Genomic DNA, 13,501 nt, shown 5'->3' with positions numbered 1-13,501 from the left:
TATAAATCTATGTGTTTTGAACAGTTCTTTTGAACTACTCAAGACCATGGGCATTTTAATGTTGAACTTTAGTAATGTTTGTTTCAACATAACTACCTGTGACCACTTTTCGGAATGTTCTGCCGACCATTGAACCCTGTGTTGTGACGCCTTGCAAGAGAGCACCATTTTTAAAGCATTGTTTGATGCATGGTAGAATGGCGATAAACCTACTGCGTTTTGAAATTTGATGTAGTCTCACCTAAATCACTCTGTTCCTAATAAAAATAAGAGGGATCTGCTCTACAGTGGGACAACATCAAATTTCAAAACACAGTAGGTTTATCTCTTAATCAAATGATTACAGTAGATAAGGGCCAACGTGTATGAACTATGTCAGCTGCATCGTACATCTAACCTGGGCTGATAATTGCCGTGCCGCATTCCGACATTTGTGTATTTCACAAAATGATGGGGCCCTGTTAATAGTCGAGTTCTGCCCAGACAAAACAATGACATGCAATTTACGAAGTCACCGAGCCTGGGGACCTGATCTATCCTCTTGCTACAAGTATGGGTTACTTGGAACCTATCCTTACTCGTAATCAAGATGGGATTCCGTATAACGTCATAATCAACTTATGAATACATTGACTCGTGGTGTCATTCCTGTTCATTGGTATTTACATATGATAACCTGGATGATACATTGACTCATATCAGGAAAACAAAGATCCCACATACCAAAACCATGGACCTTACCTTGACAAATCACTGTTATCATCTCAGATAGTGAACATCTTTATGCTTCACATCAAGTGGTGTATAAGCTATACAGAGTCGACATCGTTTGAAGATGTGTCCTAGGGCCTGTATATACTTATTACTGTCTCTGTCGCTCTGTGTCAGTAAGTATGCTTTTACATTCGCAATGTTCGGCAAAAGCTATTAGGTTTCTTAGTTTAAAAACAGTATATCACTCCGTGTTTGTGGATTAATGTAAGAAAGATTTGTTGGATAAATATTCATGCACGTTTGTCAATAACATTTTTATCAGTCGATGTCAAATAGAAATGTGGAGGTGTTTTGCTTCATAAACCTGTTTCAAAAATATTCCTGTTTGTTTTTAGTTATTCATATACCTTTGATTTTGATAGAAACTTTTTATCATGTAATTGGTAGGTTTCTCGGCAGGATAAAGCCAACGGATAAAAACGATATCCGTTGGGGGTCATAGTCGGATAGAGATGCAAATATCAAAGGTCAAGTAGGATTGTGATATAGCTAAGAGATGTTAAGGTAATGTTTGTGAGAGATGGGAAGAGATTTTTCGAGCACAGAATTGAAGAATGACATTATATGATAAAGAGGTGATCACACTTGTGTGTTTTGGGATGGTAAATATTTGTATCAGGAATAAACGCCATGTATTTTTCTCTCCAGGGGTCGCTAAATACAATAGTTATTCCTACTACAGGATATTTACCATCCCCAAACACACACGAGTGATAACCTCTATCCATTTTTCATTGACAAGCTAGTTGTTTTAATGAATAAGATGTAGTATGTATTTGCATTTATATTACGTATTAAGGAGGAAACTGTTGTTTTAATAATGAATATGTTTTCATATTAGCAGTCTCTGAGGGAAAGCAGGACTTTGCTGTGAACGTCAACGATGACGGCACATACAACGTCGTTGTCCAGGGAGATGTGTGGCTGAAGAGCGCTCCCACCTTCTTCAGAGCCGATGGCCAAGTGTTCTCCTCTGCCGATGGATCTCTGAAGCTGGTGAAGAACACTCAGTCCAGTGGTGTGGACGTCGTAGGGCAGTGGGAGGCCAACAGCTTCCTGTACCAGGCAGGGTCCAGTCAGATCGAGGCCAGCTTTGTACAGTACACACCGGATCCAAGCATATTCACCTACAACAACCCGGCCATACCTTTCATGCTGTTCAAACAGGTGATTCAACACAGGATTGTAAATGTACTTCATGATTTCTGTTCATACCGAGAGAAGGCAAGACGCAAGGTGCAGCTTCTCCTGTTATATTACGAACTATACAACATAGTACAGGACTTGTATCGTTATATCTGTTATGAGTCCATAAATATTTGTATGAATCTCATTCTGCCATATTCACTCCCAGAGTTAACTTCCTGATTGCACTGTTCGATCAAAATGTGTTCTCCGCTTTGGATAGCACACGGCCAGTAGATTACATTGGAACCTACATTTGCATTGTTCAGTAATACTGCCTGATATCGACATGAAAATGACATCAACTCTGAAGGTTTCGTTATGAAAACGAAATTGCAATTACACATATTATACACGGCATCGGTTCTATTACACTGTATTTCAAACTACACAATAGGATGCAATTTTGATTAATTATAACTCTTGGTTTGCTCCATGTCCTCACTAAAGTGGTACATGTCCAAATCCTGCATCACTTCACTTCGGTCACTGACTCGCCGTTATTTAATTGGAATACTGTCCAAAGTGGCATTACACCTGATTTCTCGTTTTCTCTTTTAGAGTTTGATTGTTTATGTAATGCACATTAATATGTTTCAACAGAAACTATTACGCACATATTCATATACAAATTTATAGTTAGGTTCTATTCATCATGTACTTGTTTAATTGTTTCACCAGTGAGTGAGTGAGTTGGGTTTAAGACCACTTTTAACAGTATTCCAGTTAGATCACGTCGTGTCAACTCAATGTGTGAGGAAAGCCCGAAGTGATGCAGGTCTCAGACGTTTACCACTTCGGTGAAACCAACGAGCACCGGTATAATGAAATAGAAATATAATCGGGGCGAACCGGGATTCGAACCCACAATCATAGGTTTCTTGCGTGCCTAAGGATCGCAATTCTGTACAGCGAATCGCGGCTCCTTAGAGGACTAGACCAGTCATGCCCCCTTTATACCAGTGACTTCACAGACATTGCATCAATGTAGTATTTTAAGCGAGTGAGTATGGTTGTACGCCGCTTTAAGCAATATTCCAGCAATATTACCAGAAATGGGCTTCACACATTGTACCCATGTCAGGAATCGAACCCGTGTCTTCGGCGTGACGAGCGAACGCTTTAACCACTGTACTACCCGACTGCCCCTGGTAGTATTTTAACCATTTGTTTTATTAGTGTAATGTTCTGCAAAGATACTTTTCACTTGGGAGTTTGTTACCTATTTGTTAAAGGATCGTGTCACGAGGTGCTGATGGAAGTACACAGGATCTTCATATTTCCCTCATTGACACGTTGTCAGTTTACACACTCTTCATATTTTCTGTCATCAATGACGACAACAGCGGTACATCAATGGAGCAAACAACACCGCCTCCAACAGCAGCGACTTCACCATTTCTGGCTTTCCTGGATTTCTGATTCAAGAGTCAACCCTTCCGTTGGGCTACTTTGGTTATGGAGGATCACAGTTTGGTAGCTTGGGTCTTATGGCAGGACAGTAAGTATTGTATGTACGAACTTAATGATATTATACGTGTTAAAAGGACACGACACAAAGCTTCGATTGTCAGTTGGTCTGTAAGAAAAGGGTTAACGTCAACCTCAACCAATTGCTCATGCATGCAAGTCTTTATATCTAAATGATTTTATTGACGTAGATTCTTGTAAAATTACATCCCAACGCCCAGATATCAAGGGAGCCATTTCTTGCAAATATAATATTAATGGTGTGTTACAAACTAGCACGTTTTACTGACCACTTTCTCGATCAGTTTTAACATGTGAATGCTTTTCTTCAAGATGGGGACCATCCTCGTTTAAAATCACCGACGGGATCGAAGGTGGACCCCTGGCGTTATTTGATCAAGTGAAGACAGCAAACACACTGATTATCTCCCCTGCCAGTCGATTTATGTCGTCATCAATATGGCGTCAGAACGCCAGCACCGGCGGGGACAATCTCTACTGGGGGACGATGGGAGGAGTTGAAAACGCCCCTCTTGGTGTTGAAACCAGTTTTATTCTGTTCTGTGGTAACCAAGGTATTAATAAGGTAAATGTCCTTCAACTTATAACTAGCTGTCATCAGCACATAATATAATCTTTTTTAGACTTAGAACATGGGATGGGTCATCAGATCATCTTTCTGTTTTTTTCGCTACATGGGTGTAAATATATATTGATTGCATAATGTTTGTACATTAAATTATATATTTGGCTTTGCAAGCTTCCAGGCCTAAAACCATTTTTACTTCGACACGTTCATGATAATGCGGAGATGTTTATTTACCTTTGTACAAGAAACATATGATTATGCTCGCAGGCCTTCGTAAGCTGGGGTCAAATCTTGAAACAATGGCACGGGCGTACAGATCAATATGTCAAGTCCGATTTTACGATCAACTATTTAGGGTACTGGATGGACAATGGTGAGGATAATTGGACATGTCTGGAAAAGATTTGATTTCCACGTTGTACTAACGCACTTATCATAGAATATATATATAAATTGCACAGAAATTGCATGGTACATAGATCTAACTTGAGGTTGTTTCCAAGAATGATGGGAAATTTTAGCATATTTTGTACACATTGTCAGGCAAGGACAGAGGAATTGGATGGGTGGCAGAGCTCGACAAAGCATGTTTTCTGCGAGTTTCTGCCAACATTGTTACAGGTGGTGTCTTCTTGGGCAAGTGACTTTGTTCAAAAGTTGCCTTTGTCTTGAAATTTTCACAATGCACAATTAACAATGCTTTTTGGAATGGAATGGGTGGAAGAGCTCCACGAAGCATGGTTTCTGAGCGTGTCTGTAAACAGTATACGTGTATGTGGTGTCGTCTTGTGCAAGTGACTTTGTTCAAAAGTTGCCTCTGACTTGCAATTTTCACAATGCACAATTAACAATGCTTTTTCAAGTTCGAAAATCTTCGCAAACAAAACCATCCAGAAAGAAAATGTTTGTTAAGGGGCGTATTACTATTACCGGACGGAGAAAGGAAAGAACGACCAGGACACAGTGTTGGATCTCCAGACCTACATGGGACAGATTGGTGTACCAGCCAGGTTTGTTCACTTACTCGTGCTAAACTATAACTATGTCGTCATGTTGCTGAATTAATTTATTGTCTAATTATGTCTAAAATGTAAAGATTAATTACATAAACATTTGTAAAGCTATTCCGTTTCATACCGACTATATTTACACAGATATTAGTATGTGTCTATTCAGTACAAAGATTAATTGTACTGGTAGCACAATGATCTAGTTGTTTACTCGCCAGGTACATTCAGTTCGACGAGTGGTGGTATTATTGGGACAACGACCATGGTGTTGTGACGTGGTCAGCTCAGCCAAAGGTCTTCCCAAACGGGATGCAGTGAGATACCTTTACCCTTATTGAGTAACAATCCTATTGATCTTTTAAGTTATATTTTGTTCGTTTGTTTGTTTGTCTGTTTGAGGATTAAAGCCACCTGTATGACGGCGGTCTGTAAATAATCGATACTGGACTAGAAATTCCAGTGATTGACGTCATGATCATCGATCAATTACATCACCCTAGTCAGCGAGCATCATATATAGTAAACCTCTCACTCTACTAAGGACCCTTTATGCTAAAAATCGAAAGTTAGGAAATATTAAGTTAAGTGCAACACAGGCGCACTGAAGATAAATATCCTCTTGGGAATACATGTTCATCAACATGATTTATAGAGGGTTTGTTTAGGTGCGAGATTGTATATGTCCGATTATATCCCAATATGCATTTATGTTAGTAATCCACTATCTGCTTGTTTGATTCTACAATAATTATTACACATCATTATCAATAAACACGTGTAAATGTCTCTCATGTGTTTGAACTCAAAACTTAATGTTTGTCGAAAATATGTACAAATGTATATATGTTGTTAGTTAAGTGGAGTGCATATATTAAGTTGTAGTGACGATATGTATTCTCTCAGGACCATAAAGCAACATTTTCCCGAATGGTATTTTGAGTTTAATTGATTCTGTAATTAACACATTTTCCGTTTGTTTTACTTTCCCCTGTGCTAAAGGTGGCTTTACAACAAGACAGGGTACCCCGTCGTGGCCCACAGCATGTACTGGTAAGCCAGGTCCAGAAATCAGGTTACAAGTATCAGATTGACCTTAATGCAGTCTTATTCTATTTAAGAAACATCTGAAACGAGTTTTAACACCAATACCAGCTACACAAACAATCATACTCCAAGAATACCACATTTTATAAAGCAAGGACGAACAAGTTTGGATTAAAAACGATACTTTTGGTGTGTGTTTAACATATGTGTACTGAGGATGAATTCTTAAATTTCCCCAAAATATTCCCTTCAGAAATATGCTAACGTTTATAATGATTAAAACATGTTGAGATCAGTTTTGATACGTGGATATGAATTGCATCTGTTTGTGAAAATTCGGAGTGTCTTGAGGGATGGTAAATATCATGTTTTCGGAATATGCATTGTATTTATATCGCCTAACAGTATATTCACCAGCCCCAAACGAACAAGCGTGTAAGGGGAGGTCGGGTAGCCTAGTGGTTAAAGCGTTCGCTCGTCAGGACGAAGACCGGGGTCGATTCCCGACTTGTGAAGACCATTTCTGGTGGTCCACGCCGTGGAATATTGCTAAAAGTGGCGTAAAACCATACTCACTCACTCACAAGCGTCTAAACCTCTTTATCACATTATGTCATCCTTCAATTCTGTGCCCTTCAAATCTCTTCCCATCTCTCGCAAACATTGCCCGAACACTGTAAGCTTTCCTGGGATGTGAGCATTAATGTATGTATTACGTCAGAAGGAAAGCAACATGTCCGTCAGACTGTGACAACAGTAAACAATAGTTTCAACAGAAACCTGTTTCTTATACAGCGGCGAAATTACATATAGGCAAAACAAAAATTAAATTGCCTTCATTAATTGTTTTTTATCTGCTAGAGTAACTGCCCTTTATCAAAGGGTAGGTACTCTGAGCCTAGTCTATAATTATGCTACAAAGTGCAGTGCAGTACACACAATGACAAAACTACACAAGGGAACAAGTTGGACATATTTCGGCCAAATCCAACTGTTTAATTTGGGGAAAAGGTTCAATTCAGCATAGGTATACACACAGATATGGAAACTGATTCTACAAGACTAGTGTCCTCGCTAAATTCGTATCTCCAAAGTTGTCAAAACTTGAAAAATGCCTTAGCTACGTTACAGTAAGACAATGTTTTTCAGTTTATTAGACTATTCCTTTGATAATTAGAGCAATTTTCACAGTAGTTTTTCAAGATCCCGAAGGTTAATTTTCACTTGATCGCCGAATGACAAGGGCAACGCCATGTTTGTTTGATATACATACTGGTAGCATTATGCCATAATATCGTGCATGTTTTGTTAATATTCTAGGTCAAGCAACACAACCTACGCTACTGCTAATGGAGGAAAGTATGAATTCCTGATCGATGGTCCGAAGTCATTACCATTGGAAGAGGTACAGACGCTACTGTTGGCGATGACATATATGCTATTTAAATTCTTCTCATCTTTTGTTTGTTTGATGCGCAATTCATTATTTGAAGTACTTTTGGGCATATATCTAAAATATCTTCTCTTTCTCCTTTACCAAGGCATCATTTGCTGTGGGATTTTTTTTGTTTTTATCCGCAATTAATTAGTCTATGTACTTTTGGACATGTATCTCATTATATTTCAGAGATTTTGGACGGATTTGCTCGCTGAGTCCAGGAAATGGGGTCTGTTTGTCTACGAACAGGTATTTCCTCTTATTAAGAAACATAAAGCTAAAGATATCAAGCCCTACAGTTAATATATCTTGATATTTGTCTTAATCTGTTTTTTTTTTTGTAGGATTACCTCGGAACTGAATTTCAACAAATCAAAAAACTTCTGACTGACATTGACCTTGGCAGCCAATGGCTGACTCAGATGGGGAATGGAGCTGCCAAGAACGGATTGACCATCCAGTACTGCATGTCCTTGCCGCGACATGCACTGCAGTCTCTGGAAATACCTGTCGTCACACAGGTGAGGGTGATTATTGCTGTACACCGAGTCTTACCATGGACTGAGTGATCATGAGTGACTACCAGATACTCATTTATTAAGTGTGTGATTGACTTGGATGTAACACCACTTTGAACAATGACTCGGTTACTTGGGAAAGAATGAGTGTGAAGGTAAACGATTGTTAAGAACGGTTCGACCATGTGTAGGTGATGTTATTAAGGAGCCTGGATTTATAATTGTTTTCAATACATGATTGTATGAAAGTAATATAGTGGCGAGGAACACCAAACATGAGGGAACATAAGCTTTAGCTTTCGCTTTGTCCCATGTTGCGACTGGAATACGAGCAACACTTTAACCATATACTAGTATCTACCCCATCCTCCCGGAAATACCCAAATATGCACTTTGTCATTTTAAACTTTATTAAGTGATTCATTTGTATGTTTCAGGCTCGTGTTAGCCACGATAACCGGCCAAATACTGACAACTGGAAGATAGGTGTGACGTCACTATTAGCTTGGGCTATTGGCATTTCACCCTTCAAGGATAATTTTTGGACCACCAAGGTTGAACCCGGAAATGGTTACAGTATGTAGAAAATCATTCAAAATCATAGAACAATTTCTTGTTAAGTTGAAAATTTCAAAGAAGTTATGATATCACGTTAATAAAAGCTCAGTGTTTATGGTAACTGAATAATGTGTTTCAGATGGTACGGAACCGCACACGTCCCTGAACGCCGTGGTTGCAACCTTAAGTACAGGTCCAGTAGGAATTAGTGACATGGTCGGGGGCATGAACAGGACACTCATCATGAAGTAGGTTGGATGTTTGAAAAACACAAACCAACAAACTTTTTACACAAACAGATAATTATTACTTCTTACAAATTGTTCTCTGATGTTGTTTAATATCCTTCAAGCCTGTACATGTCTGGTAACTGTACTTATTTGTTACTCTTGTATTTATCATTTATTGCTCCTCATTATTCGTGTATTTAATATTCCTTTATTTTCCATTTACCATTCCTGTACTTGTCTATTACTCCCATATCCATTATCTATACGTCTGTATTTACTCCTGTAGATATTATTCATGATTCCTGCATTTATTATTTTTTTACTCCTTTATTTATCATTTATTACCCCTGTGTTTATTATTTATTATTCATGTATATAATATTCAGCATTCCTGCATTTATTACTTATTATTTCTTTAACAGCTATATCAAAGTAGTCACTCATCCGTTTCTTGAGGGTCACTTACATTTTTTATAGATCTGTAAATGCTGACGGCCTGATCTTGAAACCATCGCGACCAGCGACTGCAATTGACAACAGGTTACGTAAGGTACCTGAGAATCTTTATTCTTATACAGCCTTAGGTGGAATGCCGAGTCAAACATCAATATGTTCAACAATGTTATAGTGGTAAATGAACACTTAATATGCTGGGTGTAGGTAGTGAGGGGATTGGTGTTGAGATCAATGATTCAAATATTTCACAACACATGTTGTCCAGGAATACAAAGCAGCATGTCCATCGAATTTTCTTTCGGGGTAGAGAATGAGAACAAAATCTATTTTTCAACAAAATCCCACTAAGCACCATACCCTCAAGGACGCTTATATACCCACCGCTTGCCCCTCAAATAGTCGGGCCATTGACCTGTACTAACAACTGGGACCAAACTGTAAGTCTGCCTTTAAAAAATGATGATGGTGCGATTTGAGGAGTTTCTTGTTTTTTGCTAGCTGGGATTAACACGATGGTAAATGACAGAATTGCGAATGATATCATATTGAAATGGCATGAAATAACTTTATGGAACCAAGGGTTTCTTATGATGCATGTTTTCCAGATGGCTTGGTCAGACTTTGAGGGTCCTGATGGGGAGGTATGGTCCACGTATTCAGATTTTGGCGGAAAGAACAAGTATGGTATCGTCCTGGCTGCTGATCTGCAGGGAAGTTACACCATGACGCCTTGCATGGCTGGATATCAAGGGGTAAGATGTTAGTCTTCATCTTATCATGTCTTGCTTTACTCTTATGTACCGTCATGCCCACTGCTGATCTACAGGGAAGTCAAATCAGCCACCTTGCATAGCTTGATATCAAGAGGTAAGACATCGAGGTCTTCAGACAGTCGCGTTTTTCATAATTTGTTTAGGTTTTCGTAAATAAAACTGTAAATATAGTCACGCACGCAAGTAAAGTGAACGTTGTTATTTTCAGTTTCCCAGCTCGATGGTATTTCCAGCAAATGATCCAAACAAGATCCAGCCTCTGACAGATCCCCAACCTTTGACAATGAGTGGTTGTACCACTACTGACTTCTGTCTCTTCTATGTATCGCCGGTGTTGACGTTCAACGGGTACGGTTTATTCCATTTCAAACATGGAGATAAGTGTCAATAGAAAAACTATAGCAATTGTTCGAGGTACAAACCAAACAATATTAAGCTAGTCTACATAGCTGTATACGCAGATAACATATACACCAAATTACACGAGTTCATGCATTTTAATTTAACAACATTTTGGGAATTTGCTCAGGTTGCAATGAGGAATACACACTGAAGATATCACAAACTATATCGATTAGTGAATACACACTGAAGGTATCACAAAAGATTCAAATATTTATCAACATGTGAGGTTTCTTCCTTCTCTGAATCACGTTCCATGGATATGCCATGGTCCCTGGTGTGGTGATCTCCCTTTAGTTACTGACGATCTCTAGCCCATTTTTATATTGTGTTGTTCCTTACTACTTAATGCTTTTAACTGTTCTGCAACTAGTTTTAAATCTTATCTGTGATATTCTAGTTCTCATACTGTCCTTTGATGACAGATTTTTATAAAGTTTAAATATTTGTATATTTCATGTCTAATTTCTCGTCACGATATGGCTGAAATATTGCCGATGTGACGTAAAGCAGTACCTCACTCACTCACTCCATGGTTATGACCTTAGAAATTCCAACAACGTTCGCAAAAATTTATTTGAAAACAGAACCAACAGCGCAACATTGCAATATCTAATTCTCTCTCAGATAGGTGAGATTGAAGACGGTATTGGTTGATAAAAACAGTATTGCACACTACTACAATTCAATGCTTTTAAGAAGAAAAATCAAAATATATACAATTGCCGACAAACAGATAAAATGACAGAAGTTTGGCACAACACCTGTATTTGCACCGGAGTCTTGCAAAAAATAATTAAAAGACACAAAAGTTCCTGTGACACCAATATGTCAGTGTATTTTTCAAACACGTATAGTTTGGTTTTCAATATTGTAGTACATGTATGGAATCAAGTCACAAAAACGCAACTGCTACAGAAAAGCATGCATTCCATGCAAAAGTTGACTTTTATGCAAGCCCCATGCATTTCACTACGCAAGAATGGGTATAAAAACATGTGCGTTAACGGGATTTCATTTGCATTGTTTAGCATCGTGCACCACTCAGAAAATCAACAAAATTATGCAATTATTAAACATTACGAAATGCCATGCCTGTACGAAAATTAGTGTCTGCGAGCCATTGGTATGCTTGAAGCAGGATCGAATCAACGTGATGTTGCAAGACAATTTAACGTCCACAGAAACACCATTTGGCAACAGACGAATGCAGTCAGAGACCATCCTCAGAGTGGCAGGCCACGCGTAACCAATAATCGACAAGACAACTGCATTCGAACAACACACCGACGAAATCGATTCCAGCCAGCAACAGTGACTGCAAGAAGCAACCCTGGCCTTTGACGAATATCTTCACAAACCGTACGTCGTCGCCTCAGATGTGCAGCGATTATCGCCACAAGACCCGCCAGACGTCCAATTTTGACAGGAAACCATCGTCCAGCACGTCTACAGTGGTGCAGACAGCGTCTACGCTAGCGCTGGACGTCCATGCAGTGGGGACAAGTTCGATTCACTGAGTCTCGTTTTCACCTCAGCCACAGCGATTGACGGATTCGAGTGTACCGACGACGAGGTGAACGTTACGTCAATCATTGTGTCACGGAAGAAGATCGGTTCTGGGGCAGCAGCGTTATGGTTTTGGGTGGGATTACAGCAAGACAGAGGACCCGTTTGATAGTGGTAGAGGGAAATCTCAATGGACAGCGCTACCTCGACGACATCATCGGCCCTGTGGTTCTATCGTTTTTGCTTCGTCATGGCACAGGCACTACCTTTCAACATGACAACGCCCGGCCTCATATTGCTGGACTTGAACAGGATTCTCTTCAACAAAACAACGTGAATGTCATCCCCTGGTTGGCTCGCTCCCCTGATCTCTCACCAAACGAGCACATGTGGGATGAGATGGATCGGCGCCTTCGACATCAACCACGTGTTCCAGAGACACTCCAGGAACTTCGAAACATGCTCCAGCAGATATGGACAGATATCCCACAGGACTTTGTGCGACACCTGGTCCATTCCATGAGACGAAGATGTGTTGCTTGCATCACAAGCAGAGGTGGACACACATGCTATTAATTTGTAAATTGACATTTTGGCATGTTCATGTTTTTTATGAAATCATGCATATTCTGAAGTCAGTATGGCAAATTAAACCATTTGAACACTTACAGGAATATTTTATCTGTTGCAAACCGAAATTGTTTCAGATTTGGTAAAAAACATAACTTTGCATTAAATCTTATAAAATGTCACAGGAACTTTTGTTGTTCAGTATATTTTTATATTAATGTACAAGAATGTTTCTAAAACTAAATGGACAGGTGACTTCATGTGACGTCATGTGATTTAAAAAATACACATTGCAAACAAATGATACCAGTAGTATGTCATTCTTTAAATTGTAACGAGATTGACGTAACACACTCATGTTATCTTAACAAAGTAAACAGCTGTATAAATATTTTCCTGCAGCAAACAAGTTCTCATCCAGGGTGAGCTGGACAAGTGGGTGCCAATGTCACCTCAGAGAGTGACGGGCATCAACATTGCCGATGACATCACCATCAGCCTCACTGGAGCTGCCAAAGAAAAAGTCTCCTTCTGGTTCAACGTGGATGGTAAATCCACACCCGTTGCCTGTACTCTCGGAGCAGGAGGTCTAGCCACCCTCCGTTTCACAGCAGGCGCATGTCTTGGAGCATAATGGACATGGTGTGCCTGCATATCTGTACATGCATCTATTATCAAGTTTCTGTGTGTGGTATTTTGCATTTATAACATTTATGATGTTGCTGCACCCTTGAAAGTGAAAGTGATAAAATGTTAGATGAGCTGTATCTTTGTTTTTTGTGTGTTGTATCTCTGCAAACGTTTGAGTAAATACACGGTTATGATTGCTTAATCCGAAGTCAGAGCTACATTTATGTATTCCCTTTATACAGGCCTTTTCTTTTGCGTAATTATAAATATTTTACTGTAGTGCACTTTTTTTTTATTTGCCAACCACCATGGCGGACGCCAAACAAACTATCAATGCAACGACGG

The 13,501-nt window shown here is 39.3% G+C and overlaps 1 protein-coding gene across 2 annotated transcripts; it reads left to right on the top strand.

Moving 5' to 3' along the window:
- Positions 1 to 812: 812 nt before the first annotated feature.
- On the top strand, positions 813 to 13,289 carry LOC139476995 (uncharacterized). 2 transcript variants are annotated; one of them, XM_071259549.1, is made up of 17 exons: positions 813 to 887; positions 1,619 to 1,941; positions 3,306 to 3,460; positions 3,763 to 4,015; positions 4,286 to 4,391; positions 4,932 to 5,028; positions 5,247 to 5,342; positions 6,028 to 6,078; positions 7,393 to 7,477; positions 7,700 to 7,759; positions 7,855 to 8,031; positions 8,466 to 8,604; positions 8,726 to 8,834; positions 9,294 to 9,366; positions 9,878 to 10,024; positions 10,254 to 10,393; positions 12,929 to 13,289. In XM_071259549.1, exons 1-17 carry the CDS (start codon positions 836 to 838, stop codon positions 13,158 to 13,160), a joined length of 2,295 nt encoding a protein of 764 aa, XP_071115650.1. In that variant the 5' UTR covers positions 813 to 835; the 3' UTR covers positions 13,161 to 13,289. The 2 variants fall into 2 exon arrangements, with proteins under 2 accessions (XP_071115650.1, XP_071115649.1); XM_071259548.1 differs by having other exon boundaries at positions 1,616 to 1,941.
- Positions 13,290 to 13,501: the final 212 nt, after the last annotated feature.

This window comes from Haliotis cracherodii, unplaced genomic scaffold, assembly GCF_022045235.1.
Source record: "Haliotis cracherodii isolate W230 unplaced genomic scaffold, xgHalCrac1.p SCAF_30, whole genome shotgun sequence".
Lineage (NCBI taxonomy): Eukaryota > Metazoa > Mollusca > Gastropoda > Lepetellida > Haliotidae > Haliotis > Haliotis cracherodii.
This window is presented reverse-complemented; position numbering and strand designations above follow the sequence as displayed.

Coding starts and splice junctions, on each gene's coding strand:
- LOC139476995 (XM_071259548.1), top strand. CDS start 836: ATGTGTCCTAGGGCCTGTATATACTTATTACTGTCTCTGTCGCTCTGT. Junction 9,367..9,877: donor TTGACAACAGGTTACGTAAG/GTACCTGAGAAT, acceptor CATGTTTTCCAG/ATGGCTTGGTCAGACTTTGA. Junction 10,025..10,253: donor GCATGGCTGGATATCAAGGG/GTAAGATGTTAG, acceptor TGTTATTTTCAG/TTTCCCAGCTCGATGGTATT.